The sequence below is a fragment of the Lycium ferocissimum genome, chromosome 8 (assembly GCF_029784015.1).
Source record: "Lycium ferocissimum isolate CSIRO_LF1 chromosome 8, AGI_CSIRO_Lferr_CH_V1, whole genome shotgun sequence".
Taxonomy (NCBI): domain Eukaryota; kingdom Viridiplantae; phylum Streptophyta; class Magnoliopsida; order Solanales; family Solanaceae; genus Lycium; species Lycium ferocissimum.
In genome coordinates this window covers 23,088,082-23,102,287 of record NC_081349.1, presented here as the reverse complement: position 1 = coordinate 23,102,287, position 14,206 = coordinate 23,088,082, and the positions used below count along the sequence as shown (strand labels likewise).

General features: G+C 32.8%; 1 protein-coding gene across 1 annotated transcript; it reads right to left on the bottom strand.

The window, feature by feature from the left end:
* Nucleotides 1-4,176: 4,176 nt before the first annotated feature.
* Nucleotides 4,177-13,096, bottom strand: LOC132067592 (origin of replication complex subunit 4). The gene is made up of 16 exons (XM_059460863.1): nucleotides 12,907-13,096; nucleotides 12,140-12,230; nucleotides 11,925-11,981; nucleotides 11,745-11,792; nucleotides 8,154-8,204; nucleotides 8,027-8,070; nucleotides 7,786-7,849; nucleotides 7,622-7,708; nucleotides 7,221-7,312; nucleotides 7,059-7,140; nucleotides 6,411-6,496; nucleotides 6,194-6,303; nucleotides 5,640-5,732; nucleotides 5,497-5,561; nucleotides 5,267-5,410; nucleotides 4,177-4,373 (listed from the first exon to the last, which is right to left on the bottom strand). Exons 1-16 carry the CDS (start codon nucleotides 13,014-13,016, stop codon nucleotides 4,338-4,340), a joined length of 1,260 nt encoding a protein of 419 aa, XP_059316846.1. The 5' UTR covers nucleotides 13,017-13,096; the 3' UTR covers nucleotides 4,177-4,337.
* Between the last annotated feature and the right edge of the window lie 1,110 nt (nucleotides 13,097-14,206).

The following is a 14,206-nucleotide window of genomic DNA, read 5'->3' as shown; positions in this document are numbered from 1 at the left end:
ATGAAATCGGTGATATTTAGTGTTAACTAATCTTTTAGGGCGTGTAGTTATGAAAAAATGACTAAAGAACTCATTTGAAATGTACGAGATAATTATTACATTACGTCTTCCAACGTTTCTCACATGAAGTTATAACAAGTCACATGCACACTAATTAAACTTTTATACACGTGCATCTAAGTTGCGAATTAATTAAGTAATCATTAGTGTTAGGTTCATTTATTAACATAACAAGATAGCAATCATGTGCAAAGCAAAATACTTATATGAATATTATGATTCTACATCCATGTCGAAACACATATGTAGGTAGATAATGTCAGCATATTTCATAGAGTCCGGCGCCAAAATGGCACGTTTTTGGACCTTAAAGACAAAAATGGTATGTCATCTTTTTTTTATACCAAAATGGGCTTTTCGTTGGTTATCCAACGAAATGTTAACCCCATTTAACATTTCCGTCAAATGTAAAAAAATAAAAAAAAAAAAAAAAAAATTGTATTTCGTTACATACCTGGCGAAATACAATTTTTTTTTTTTTTTTTTTTTTTTTTGTATTTCGCTAGGTTACTAGCGAAATGTAATTCATTTTTTTTCCTTTTTTTTTAAATCCACTTTTTCGTGTGTTTTTTTTTTTAAGTTTCCTAAAATAAAATTATGAAAATGTAAATTTTTTAGGACACAAAAAAATCAATTTTCCTGATTTATTGTTTCAGATATTTTAATTAATTAAAAAAATTCAGTTTTTCATTTCTTTTCAAAAAGCGGATTTAAAAAATGAAATTCATTTTTCCTGATTCTAAAAAAACCATTTTCCAGATTTTAAAAAAAAAAAATTGCCAGTAATAAAATGCCATAATTTACATTTTGAAAAAGAAATTAGTGTTGACCGTTAGTCAAAGGGCATAAATGAGCCAAAAAGTTGAATTGAGGGGTATTTGTAGCAAAATAGATGAATGAAGGGTAATTTTAGACCTTTTCTAATAGTTCAGGAGCATTTTTGCCATTTTCTGTTAAATTTTTAACAAACTATTTGGGAGTTGACTAAAAGCGCACCACTTATGCAAACATAATGCTCCATGTAAAAGAATGTATATAGTTTTAGGTCCAAACTTAAAGGTAATATACTATTTTGATCCTTTTCTCGAGTCGTGAATTAGGATGTTCGATCAATATTAAAACCTCTTTTTTCCCATCCAATTTTAATTTTTCCCCAAATTGGTGCACAATTTTCATGTTCGATCAATATTAAAACCTCTTTTTTCCCATCCAATTTTAATTTTTCCCCAAATTGGTGTACAATTTTCATTCATCTTTAGTAAAAATCTAGTGATAAAAAATATATTTCAAGATGGTAATCCCGTGGTACTGATGTTTTGAATAACAATTTCAAGGCTCGAAATTCAATTCATGAAAACAAGTTAGATGGCATTAGTGAACTTTATAAATAATAAAAAATGTCCACATTGTCACTTTCACAAACTTGGCTTGGCGGTTTAGCCGTTCTTTTTTATCCCAACCACCATGGATCAAACCTATGCGGGTGCATGATTTAGTAAATATTAAGTATATTTTTTAGTGTATAATAAATCTTACTTTTAAAAGATCGCAACATATTAGAAATAAAGTTACACATTAAAAAATAACACACTTAAAGAACACTTAGTGTTTTTTTTCCATAAAAAGATCGCAACATCTTATTTTAATAATTTTTTTTTTTCAACACTTAATGTTTTTTTTTTCATACTTTGACCAACGATTAGTCGTGTGTCAAGATTCCAAAACGTCAATATTTTATATAGAACATGATATTTTTTTCTTACAATAATGTAGGCTCAATACATTAAGGATACATTGATATTCAGATCGTCGTTTTTGGGGCTAAAAAGGTGCCCGAAGTAAGTTTTGTTTGGAAACTTTAGGTTTAAGTGTTTTATTTTTTAAGGCTTTGATTCAAGCGTGTTATTTTTTAATCAAAACATAACTTTATTTTGAATATAAATCTAATTCAATTAGATAAAAACATAGTTAAAAAATATAGGAGAAAGAGTAGTTGTAAATTGGTGAAACTTTAAATAGTCATAACTTTGCGCTCGGATATCCGATTTATGCAAAAAAAAAAATTGATTTTGCATATTTTTCCGAGATCTAGCAACGCAAACTGCCACAAGGAGGTTTGGCCGGGCCGATTTTCTAGAAAACCTCTTTTTTCCCATCCAATTTTAATTTTCCCCCAAATTGGCGGGAAATTTTCAATTTTCTTTACTTATAATATGATGATGCGCAATAGATTTTAACATAAAAATTTCAGAGTAATGTAGTTGTGAATGTCAATTTCGCTTATGTGGTTTCAATTTTCGAAAATAAAGCTGACTAATTTTCTCGACATATAAAGTTCTAAAATAACCTTACAAAAATATAACACTTAAACCTAAAGTTTCCAAAACTACTATGTTATGAACTTAACCGCGCCGTTACAGTTTAGTTTTCGAGAAAAGGATCAAAATGGTATATTACATTTAGGTTTGGACCTAAAACTATATACGTTCTCTTACATGGAGCATTATGTTTGCATAAGTGGTGTGCTTTTAGTCAACTCCCAAATATTTTGTTAAAAATTTAACAGAAAATGACAAAAATGCCCCTAAACTATTAGAAAAGGTCTAAAAATACCCTTCATTCATCTATTTTGCTACAAATACCCCTCAATTCAACTTTTTGGCTCATTTATGCCCTTTGACTAACGGTCAATACTAATTTTTTTTTAAAAAAAATATGTAAATTATGGCATTTTATTACTGGCAAATTAATTTTTTTTTTAAATCTGGAAAATGGTTTTTTTTAGAATCAGGAAAAATGAATCTCATTTTTTAAACCTGCTTTTTGAAAAGAAATGAAAAATTGAATTTTTTTTAATTAATTAAAATATTTGAAACAATAAATCAGAAAAATTGATTTTTTTTTGTGTCTTAAAAAATTTATATTTTCATAATTTTATTTTAGGAAACTTAAAAAAAAAACACACACACACACGAAAAAGTGGATTTAAAAAAAAAGGAAAAAAATGAATTACATTTCGCTAGTAACGTAGCGAAATACAAAAAAAAAATGTATTTCGCCAGGTATGTAACGAAATACAATTTTTTTTTTTTTTTAACATTTGACGGAAATGTTAAATGGGGTTAACATTTCGTTGGATAACCAACGAAAAGCCCATTTTGGTATAAAAAAAAAGAAGACATACCATTTTTGTCTTCAAGGTCCAAAAACGTGCCATTTTGGCGCGGACTCATATTTCATATATATGCATGTCTCTCATGCATGATGATTTGAATGCGAGTTTTTATGTTATACCACCAATTATTTGATTTTATACTAATTATAAATTGTGGTGAACTATGTCAGTTAGTATTGCATAGTTCTCTGAGACACATTTTGTAGTTGCACGAAATATTGATCATGATTTCTCAGGACTTGAGAGGAGACTGCTCCCACAACTTAGTACATGTTTCGATATTGTGAAAATAGTTGGGACTGCAGCGATTGTTGACTTTGTTGTAGTGAATTATGGGGAGTGAGAGAATGTCGTGCTTAAAAGTACATTAGTGTTCAATTGCAATACTTTGCTTCAAATCCCTATTGTGCATTTGTGTCCTTGTGACTTGTGAGTCTAGTGTTCCTTGTTTTCTATTTGTACTAAGAAAATAAAGTCAGTCAAGAGAACGGCTTTCTTTGTTCATGAAAAAAAAAAAAAGGGATTTCAATAGAAACCCAATGTACTTTTCTTGTCTCTTTGTACGAAAATTAAAAAAAAAAAAGTCTAAGATGATGACTTTCTCTGTTGGTGAATAAAAAAGGGAATACAAAGGTTGTTTGGCTAAATTTTTAGTGCTTGTATTATTCATTATACTTTTGCCATATTTATCTATGTAATCTTATCTTATGTTTTCTTATTTGTTTATCTAATTTTTGTTATCGTTCACCTTTCTCTAATTCATTGAGACAATTTCACTAACTTGACATTGAAATATCGACAAGATCATGTCACAGTTAAAAGTGTAATGTTACTGTTTCTGTTCCAATAGCCTCCTAATAATTGTTGCACACTAAGTTTCTCTTCCCTGATAATAACCAAAAAAAATAAATTAAAAAACAACAAAACAAAAAGGAAAGATGGGCAACAAACGTTGTTAGATTGAAAGTCAGGAGAAAAAAAGAAAAGAAAAAATGTGGCATAATTACGAAGTTGTATAATTCTCTCATAATTAAAACTATTCTGTAAAATTTTACAACATTTCTCTGATAAACTAACAGGCACAGCATATGGGGGTTTGACTTCACACTCCACGGTCAAGTAGTTTATGAAGAATTGCCTGCAAATTAGCAAAATCAGCATGCTAATTAGTATTGGTTGTCAAAAAACACCAGACTTTTGTTTTATAAGTGGCTTATTATTATTATTATTTAATTCTTTTGGTATGACTATCTAGTATTTGGAACCCATTGGACCGACTAATCCAAATACTACTGCAGGGCTCATTGAAGAGGGAAGCACTCCCTTCTTATTTGGACATTGTTTCCCAATGGAAAGTTTGTTGTAAAAAGACATAGGGCAAGGACTTCCTCTTCCTGGCCCCTCAAACTCCTCATCAAAAATTTATTCCGGCTACAGGTCCTGTAGGAGCCTTGGTCCCCTACTCACAATATAACGGGAATCAAACCCCCTCTCTATAACGACATTTTACTATAACGGTCAAGTTTTTTGGAACTGATTTTTCATGTTATGTCATATTATATGTTCTCTCTAGCAATATTTCGCTATAACAACCAAAAAGTATTCAGACAAACGACGCTATTATTGAGAGATTTGACTGTACTTCGATCCAAAGAACTTGTTAGGAGTAGGTTTTGGCTATATATATTTTACAATCTTCTTTTTCGGAATTATAAGAATAACTTGAAGAAATGAACAAGTAAAAAGAGAAATAAATGACTTTCCAATGTTTTAATCAACAAGCCATGAACCATTAGATATTTTTTATGCATATGCATTAAAAAGTTGAATAAGATTTATGCAGTACTAGATAATGAAGATGGATATTAGGGGATTTTTTTAATTTTTTTCAATTAGATATTAAGGAAAATTTTCTCTACTTGCTTATATGGACTGACTGAAATTTTCTATTTCTATCATGAAATTGACATCTGCAACCACCCGAGTATATTTCAGGCCAAAAGAATATAGTTGTTCCTGAAAGTAACTTACTGGACAGGAACGGTATGATTTTAGTCCCTGATGTAGTTCATGTGATGAGATCAAAAGCCTCACTGGACGGAATTCAACGGATTGGCTGTGCCCTCTGTTGTCAACCAAGGAGATCAATTGGCGTTGTAAAAGATGTTCAAATGCCTGAAAGGACAGTAAATATTTGTCAGTATGCCTTTAAAGATCCAAAGTCGAATGTTAGATGGATAATTTATATGTGTTATACATACCCTGAGGCATACAGTCCGTGCATAATAGTCGGTTGTTTGGAACGAATCATGTACACTTTTGTACTCTGGGAGACACGATAACATGGTCAGTCACACAGGATTCACACTATTAACATAAGACTGGATCATGTAAGTAGTCAAACCTTTCATTACTGAATTGAAGTTAGTAGTCTCTTGCTCTTTGACTTCCAACCTCCTCAAGCAAACAAGTATATATAGCTCTAAAATGGAGCAATCTGCATCAACAATTTAAAATCATGCTGTTTTCAGTTTGATTCATCTTGGCGGTGACCTAGCTGTGGAGGGTCTCCATATTGTAAAATGGTTTGTGAGTGATTCACACCACATCTCGAACAGTATGTACTACTGGGGCCTAAACAAATTTCCTAGCAATTTTACGACTCACACTGTCTGAGCTATTGTGTCACAGAAGAGAAGAAGAGTGAGAGACGATATGGAATAGCTGAAGAGACTGAGAGTCGAAGAGAAAAAAATTAAGCGGAAGTGATCTATGGAAAAGGATGGCAAAAGTAGATGAGGGGATGGAACCATGACGACCAGTGGACAGAGGCACTGGACTGGGAGGAGAGAGGCCAAGTGAATCGACTTTGGGCTGGTAAATATATCCGTCTCATTTTAGATCTACCCCAAAAAATTTCCAGAAAAACTAGTCATCACAGAATAGAAAATGTCATACCTTGCAAGGCTTCCAACTTGGGTTGCCGTTGAATACTTGAGAGTGCTGTTTTAAAGTTATCAAGTGATAAAAATCCAGATTTTGTATCCATATGGCACACAGCAGCAAACCTAATGGAAATTATCATACGATGAGTTTTCATTGAAGAAAATGAATAGATGTTTGATATTGCAATGCGAATGCAGCAATTAGGTAATTCAGGGATAGGTAGACTTACAGAAATCTCAATAGATGGTTATAAGTTGAGTCAGAATGGCACAATGACTCAATGATGTCTTTGAATTTGTCATCTGACAAAGTATTCTAGTACATGTTAAGGATAACCTAATATCTGCTAGAAAAAAAGAAGATCACAATTCGTCAAATTATAGAAAATTTGATGCTTGTTCTTATGTCTAACTAAAAGAGAGGTTTCCAAAAGGAAACAAACTATTTTATACCTTGGCTTACAAGTGTAGGACAAGTAATTGGCGTACCTCATTTGAGCTTAGAACAAATGAGTGGCTACTACCGTCATAAGAGATATTCTATACTGTTTTTTTTTTTTTTTAATTTTTTTAAATCATGGTGTCCAAGCCATCTTGCACGCAACTTGACTAATTCCATGCCTACCGGCTACCTCCTACAAGCACAATTACCAGGTAACTTTGCCCCCCAAGGTTTAGACATATGGGACGAAATAACCTGGTGTTTTTCCCTCGGCTCAGGTTTGAACCCGCTTTATTGATCATTAAGCCACACTCTAATTATTTTTGTGGATTCCTCTCTCTCTCTCTCTCTCTCTTCAACTTTTCCTGGTCTTCTGGGACCATTTCACTTTCATTCATTCATTAACAATGAGAAGACTAACGAGCGAAAAGGATACAAGAAGCTTTTTGTTAGAAGCAGCTACATATTGGGGAGCAAGACCTGACTCCGTTGGCAGTAGTAAAGCGTGCTGCAAAATTCTGATACACAGATCATCAGTATAGCTAAGAATATCTTGCAGACAGTAAATCAGGAACCAAAGGATGCAATGAGAAGTTACTTTTGCAAGTCTTCCTGCGAAGGGGGTAGAAACAACAGCTTTCTATGCGAGAAACGAGACCTTACTCTCTTCTCTAAGAGTTGATCAGCGTCCTGCACAACACAAGTTTCAGCTTCTCCATTGTGGCTTGCTATATGTAGTCAATGTGTATTAATTAATGACAAAGCAACTATTTCAGAAATTAGAGAATCTCCTTTAGTTAATCTAGTTCATAAGCAACTCAAGATGATATAATATTTTTTTGTTGAAAGGAAGAAATAAAAAAGAAAACGAGCATGCTCATTTGATTTTCAAGTACCGATACAAAAAACAGTCTGGACATAATGATGCTGAAGAATCCATAGCTCATAGAGAAATAGAGCACGAGACAAAAATATTAATGCTGATAATAAGGAACATACCAATCTGCAGCTCACACCAACGACAACAGCTTGCGAAGTTACAGACTGCATTGCATCTAGCAAGCTATAGAGTAATCGTTGTTTACCCTGCAATATGCAGATACATCCAATCGTGAAATTTGGCATACTTTCTCATATTTTTCTTCACTATATGAGAATCTTACCTGCGTAAAAAGGTCAAACTCATCCAACACAAAGATAATAGTTTTATGTGCCAATCCACACTCCCTGATGAGAAATTCAGTATAATTAGCATATGCACCAGGAGAAGAAAAAACGAGTACATGTTCTCTATGAAGATCATCTAATTTGAACATTCTCAGGCATTTTGGAAAGAGTCTCTTCTTTTTTGGTGAGATGTTGGCAATAAACAAAAGATGGAGATTACAAGCCATATAGACTCACCTTAACATGGCTATCACAAACTGAGAGTTATCATCAAATGATGCCTGTTAAAGGAAATATATCATCACTGGTTGATGCCTTTGGTTAAAATGTGAATTTGAAATTATAATCAGAATGGACACAGTACCATCTTTGAGAAAACCAATTGATTTTCTATACATAATTGCCTTGCAATCTCCTGCAAGATGAAAAAACTATATCAAACAATGGATACAGAGGTCAAGGACCACATTATGGACAAAATATCTAACAAGAACAAATATGTAACACCCTTTGTTTGAAGAGGTACATTATTGAACCTTTCGGAGGAATATAAAATAGTAAAACCAAAAGTAGAAGAAGATGCAGGTGAATCTGGTATTAAGTGTATTCATATTTGAATATTTTGATAATATTAACAAAATTGCTTGAATTCCCTACATGTCCTATTGGAAAGTGAACTCTTGCTTAATCAATTCCTGGCTATCAATCTGTCAGAAAAGCAAAGGAAATAATAATTTAAGCACAAAAGTTTCAATTGACTATGGTACTCTTCTTGATGGCCGACCGTTTCAATTGAAACCTTCTAAATAGTTGTCTTGTAAACTCTGCCATCTGCACTCTGCTAAACTATTCTGCTGCAACTTTTTCTTTTTGATAACTGAGAAATCCGTCTGGGCCAACCCTTAGGCCCAACCACAAACTTCGAAACTTGGGATAATGGGTTTGTCCCTCTATCCTTCACCACTTAAATACCAGGCTTAGTTCGCATGACGCAGGGCTCGAACCTGTTACTATGTCACAACTCCCTCAACCTTTGCTACTTGAACTAAGCCCTGAGGGCAACTATTCTGTTACATTTCTGCTTTGAATTTGGAGAAGTTAAGAAATCTTATAGTTTCCATACCTCCAATGGACAACAAAAATGTTCTGATCTCCATACTCCATTATGTTTTTTATATACACTTGCAAAATGACATAGGATAATATAGGCAAGTATCTAAGCCTAATGGGTAAACATATGTGTTTATTTCAATTAAAGAAGAAATTGGAGTGATTTGGCACTTTCTCTTTTTTTCTTCTTTCCAAACATTTGATTCATCATACATGAAGCCATAGTAAAGAGGTAAAAGGCAAGTTACTGCCATTATAGACCAATGAATGATGAAATGGTACATTCACAAATTATCTAAACGGATATTAAACGACTATTGTCGATGGAATTATTACTATCAACATACAATGCATAAAAGCTAGAAATATCGAAATCACCCTAAATAATAAGGTTCTAGAATAAGTAGAGTAAGACATAAAATATGCACCGGAGGTTTAGCATGCATAAGAAGAATGAAGTTAAAGTGAGATTAAAGGGGATCCTGGCGTCTAAATGCAAAGAATCCAAATATCAAAATTCAGCATTTCATGAGATTAATATGATAAATGATGTTGTAACACGGAATTTCTACACTGCAAGATTACAAGTACGGAATGCCATTCCAGCAGCCATTTTTTTTATAAGGTCGAGTTTTATTAAAAAAGGGTACCAAGATGGTACAAAAAAGTACAAAACCAACAGGATAAGAAAAACCTCAGCACATCAGGTAATCCCCCCAAGCAAGCTAAGGAAATCCATGTACTGATCCGTTATCTACCCTACTGCTATAACACCAGACAAATACAAGATTTTTTAATTCTAGAAACATACATCCTTCTTCCTTCAAAGCAAGCCTTATTTCTTTCCAGCCATTTAGTCCAAAAGATGCATATGGGAATGTCCAGATTCATTTCAGGTTTCTTGACATCCATTGAGTTTGCCAGCACTCCATTAAACTCTTAATCTTCAAAGGAATAACCCAAGAAACACCAGTTTGATTAACAAACAACTCCCAGCATTCTCTGGGAATTCTGCAATGCAAAAATAGATGTTCTACTGTTTCCAAACCTTCTTCACACAAATAACTTCTATTGATTCAAGCAAAACCCCTCTTCTGTAAATTATTCTGTCCAAACCTTCTTCACACAAATAACTTCTATTGATTCAAGCAAAACCCCTCTTCTGTAAATTATTCTGAGTCAAACATGCCTCCCAAGTGACAATCCATCCAAAACCAGGCAACTTTAGCAGAAGCTTGATTTCCGGATGATCTTCCAGGGCCAATTGAATGTTCCCTGACCATTCTGCTGTAATAACAGTTCATGACAATCACCAGCAGAGAACATTTTATCCTTGCTGTTCACCCAAATCAATTTATCCTCCTTGTTTTGATCAATCAAAATAGTGTTCAACTGTTGAGTGAGATGACAGAAAGCTTCCTCTTCCGAACATTTAGATTCCTTGTGAATTCAGGATTCCAAACAGAGATGGAAAAAGACTCTGAAACATATACATCCTTAAGCACAAAGCATCTGAATAAATCAGAATACTTGCTCTTCAAATCTGTAGTCCCAATCCAAACATCTGTCCAAATTTTAATCCTGGCTCCATTTGGTGGACCATATGGATTATGAGAGAGGAACTCGAGAATTTTTAAATACAAAGAGGAAATGTAATAAGTTAAATTTAAACATATTCTTCTGCGTTCTTTTCGGGGAAACATGTCAGATGTACATGATATATATGATGTAGAGCCCATGGTTGACTTTATTAACTCATTACACTGTATGTGATGACTAACTTTTGCTTTTAATGTGATTCATGTTAGATACTACCAACATACTCTTGTTGTTAGTTTCACTTTTATCAGTTTACCACACTTATCACAAAAAATTTAAGGAACTACTCATCCAAAAAAGGATGTAAAAACGTGAAATATGGAATTAAAATAGGATTACTTACAATAGTTATGTTGACTGCGAAGAGTATTTCTAAGCTAATTAAACACTTGTACGTCGGCAAGAGTGAAAAATAGAAAATTTTAGTTTTAGAGATTCCGTTTCTCTTAGAAGACAAATTAATTATTTGTAATGAAATAGCCACAAAAAGTGCAAAATGGATAGAGGATTCATATAAGTGACCCCAACTATTCCAGGATTGCAACAAAGTTGATTGGTTAATGCATGCACATGAAGATCCTGGCCCCTTAAGCAAATATCAGATATGTCGTTAAATTAACAAGTAAGGGACTTTTAGTTGTGCACTTAATGTATCCAACAATTTGCACCTTCCACATTTGTTTAGAGTGTGATTTTGATTCCTGAGAAGCTTTTACAGCAAATTTCATATATTTCACATTCTTCTCCCGGCGGTAGATATCACTTCCAAAATAAATACCAGTTACATCATGAATGTTTGTTGGCGCGTCAAGGAAGTTGCAAATTATTCAGGATTTCACACTACACTTGCATAATCTATCTTGATTTCTAAAAATCTCTCAATTTATCAACCAAAGAAAACCAGTATTTCTTTAGTTGATCTCTTTCCTTCTTATATGGTAACAACAAGCCAACTAGAATAGCCATCACCTATTCCTAATGTCGGATGGTCCGCTGAGAAATCATTTAAGTGTTAGCCAATTGTCCGAGCGCATTATTGAGGTACACCCTTGAAAGTGGATAAGTCTGGGTAATGTGATTCCGAAATTAACTTATTGGATCAAGGTAAGAACATATGAAAAAGGCGTAAACACTTTAGATATTGAACAGAAATGCCGAAAATCATATGAATCCACACTGCATCATTAGTATAAACTCTTATAACGAACAAAAATCCAACCTAAAAGAAGGGAAATTGTATTCGTACCTTTAAAGCACAATTGTCCTCGCTGTGCAAGAGTCCATTCAGTTTAATCTGTAATCAACATAGCAATTAAAGTCAATAAAAAAGTGACATTATCAACATTGCAATTAAAGTCAATAAAAAAGTGACATTCATTTTGGTACAGAATTATGTCACTGCCAAATCATATACTGAAATCAATACCACACAGATCATGTCTGGATATTCTTGCAGTAAATCCTTCATAACCATCTCTAAAATCTGACACAAACAACAGATTACAAAATCAATTACCAACTCAAGTTTACTTACTTACTTAGCCTAATAATAAAATAAACAAACAAGAAGAAGAGGGCAAACAAAAATTAAATTCGTGCGAAAGCTCAACAAAATAAAACATATAAAAACTCTTAACTGACCGCAACTTTTCCGCAACCACGAGGGCCAAGAAGTAGAGCTGAGTTGTTACATGCTTCAGTTACTGAACTTGACATTATATACTTCAATTTGCTGAAAAAAAGAAGAGTAAACACAATTACAAATAGAGGGTCTTCCATAAATTCTCAGAAAAATTACTTTGGCCATTTGGGGATACAAAATAATGAAATAACACTCAATTGGAGTGGAAAATCAAGAAAGATGAGAATAAAGATGGGATTTTTTTTTTTTACATGCTTCAGTCACTGAACTTGACATTATATGCTTCAATTTGCTGAAAGAAAGAAGAGCTAAACGCAAATATACATAAAGAGGTATTGAATATAATTCTTGAAAACTCACTTTCAAAATACAATAGATGTTCAATTTGGAGTGCAACAAAAATCAAGAAAGATGTGAATAAAAAAGGAGTTTTTTTTTTTTTTTTTTTGCCTCTAATTTTTGCTGAAAGAAATAAGAGCTAAACGCAAATACACATAAAGGGTATTGAATTCTTGAACCCCACTTTGAAAATAGAATAATTGTTCAATTTGGAGTGAAAAAAAATCAAGAAAGATGTGAATAAAAAAGGGAACTTTTTTTACCTGTAAGTTGCTGAAAGAAAGAAAAGCTAAATGCAATTACACATAAAGGGTATTGAATAAAATTCTTGAAACCCCACTTTAATAATGGAATAATTATTCAATTTGGAGTGGGAAAAAAAAATCAAGAAAGATGTGAATAAAAATGGGATTTTTTTTTTTGTTACCTGTAATTGCTATCAGGGGAGTCAGAAAAAATGGTGAAAATAAAATTGGGATTGCAAAGCCTTGTTCTTAGAAGGACTTGAGCTTGCTCTCCTGGATTTTCAACACCCATTTTGCTGGATATTTTACAGAGGGAATTTTGGGAGAGAAAATGGTGGAGAAGAAAATTTGGCGGGAATAATGGGACTGACAGTGAAGGAACTTTTTTGTGGCCTCTTAGACTGGGCCTGGGCCTTTTTCTGAAGAGAAGGCCTGTTACTCAAAATGGGTTTTGGGCCGAATTACTTAAATTTCCCCTTTTTAGGCTCTCATCTAGATTTTATCTCTATTAACTCAACTCTCTATTTTGATAGTTGAGGCGCGTTTTGCAAACCAGTGGTGATAGTTTAGGTAGAAGATTCAAAAAAATGTTATAATTGAGGTGTGTTTTTTATCATTATCTATTAAGAAACTACCTTTCTGGACAAAGTTAGATCGAATACAATATTTATTCATATATTTTTTAATTTTATAGATAAAATATTAGATTTAACTTATAGAAATTTAGACAATGATTAAGCTAAATTCTAAATCTTTTTTTTTTTGGTTTCCCATCCGGTATCTGCATTGGGCTCCAGCTAATCCGGATTCGTGTCGGGTAGTCCTACATTGGGGGGGGGGGGGGGGTAAGAAAGACTAAAGCTTAACAAAGTGCTTCCGTACTCAACGGTGCTCGAACTAAAGACATCTTGGCTAAATTCTAAATCTTATAATAGGCACTTGGATAATATTTTAATTGAAATTAAAAAATAATATTTAAATTGAAGTTAAAATTGGAAAAAAAAAAGTATTTGGCGTTGAGGTTGCCCTCTCTAGCTCCAACCAACACAAAATATTTATTACTTCCTCCGTCCCAAAATATTTGTTGTATTTTGCTTCTTGATAATCAAACAACATAAATTTTGATTAATATTTTAAGATGCATTTTTTTATTATATTAATATGAGAAGAAATGCAATTATATAGTTTCAAATATCCAAATTTTATTCTTAAAATATAAAATAAAATTAGTCAAATATCTCAAGAAGTGAAATATGACAAGTACTTTGAGATAGGGAGCATAAATTATAGATATTTAGAAATCATTAAAGCATTATCTTTCTTTGTTAACATTGTTACGACAGTAGTATTTTTGTAACAAAATATTTTTTCATTTCCTAGCTAACCACTGAAAATATTTTTTTATTTTTATACCAAAAACACGTGAACACTTACTTAATTTACATTTAAACCTTGTTTGGATGGTTGTTGGGGTACGCCAGG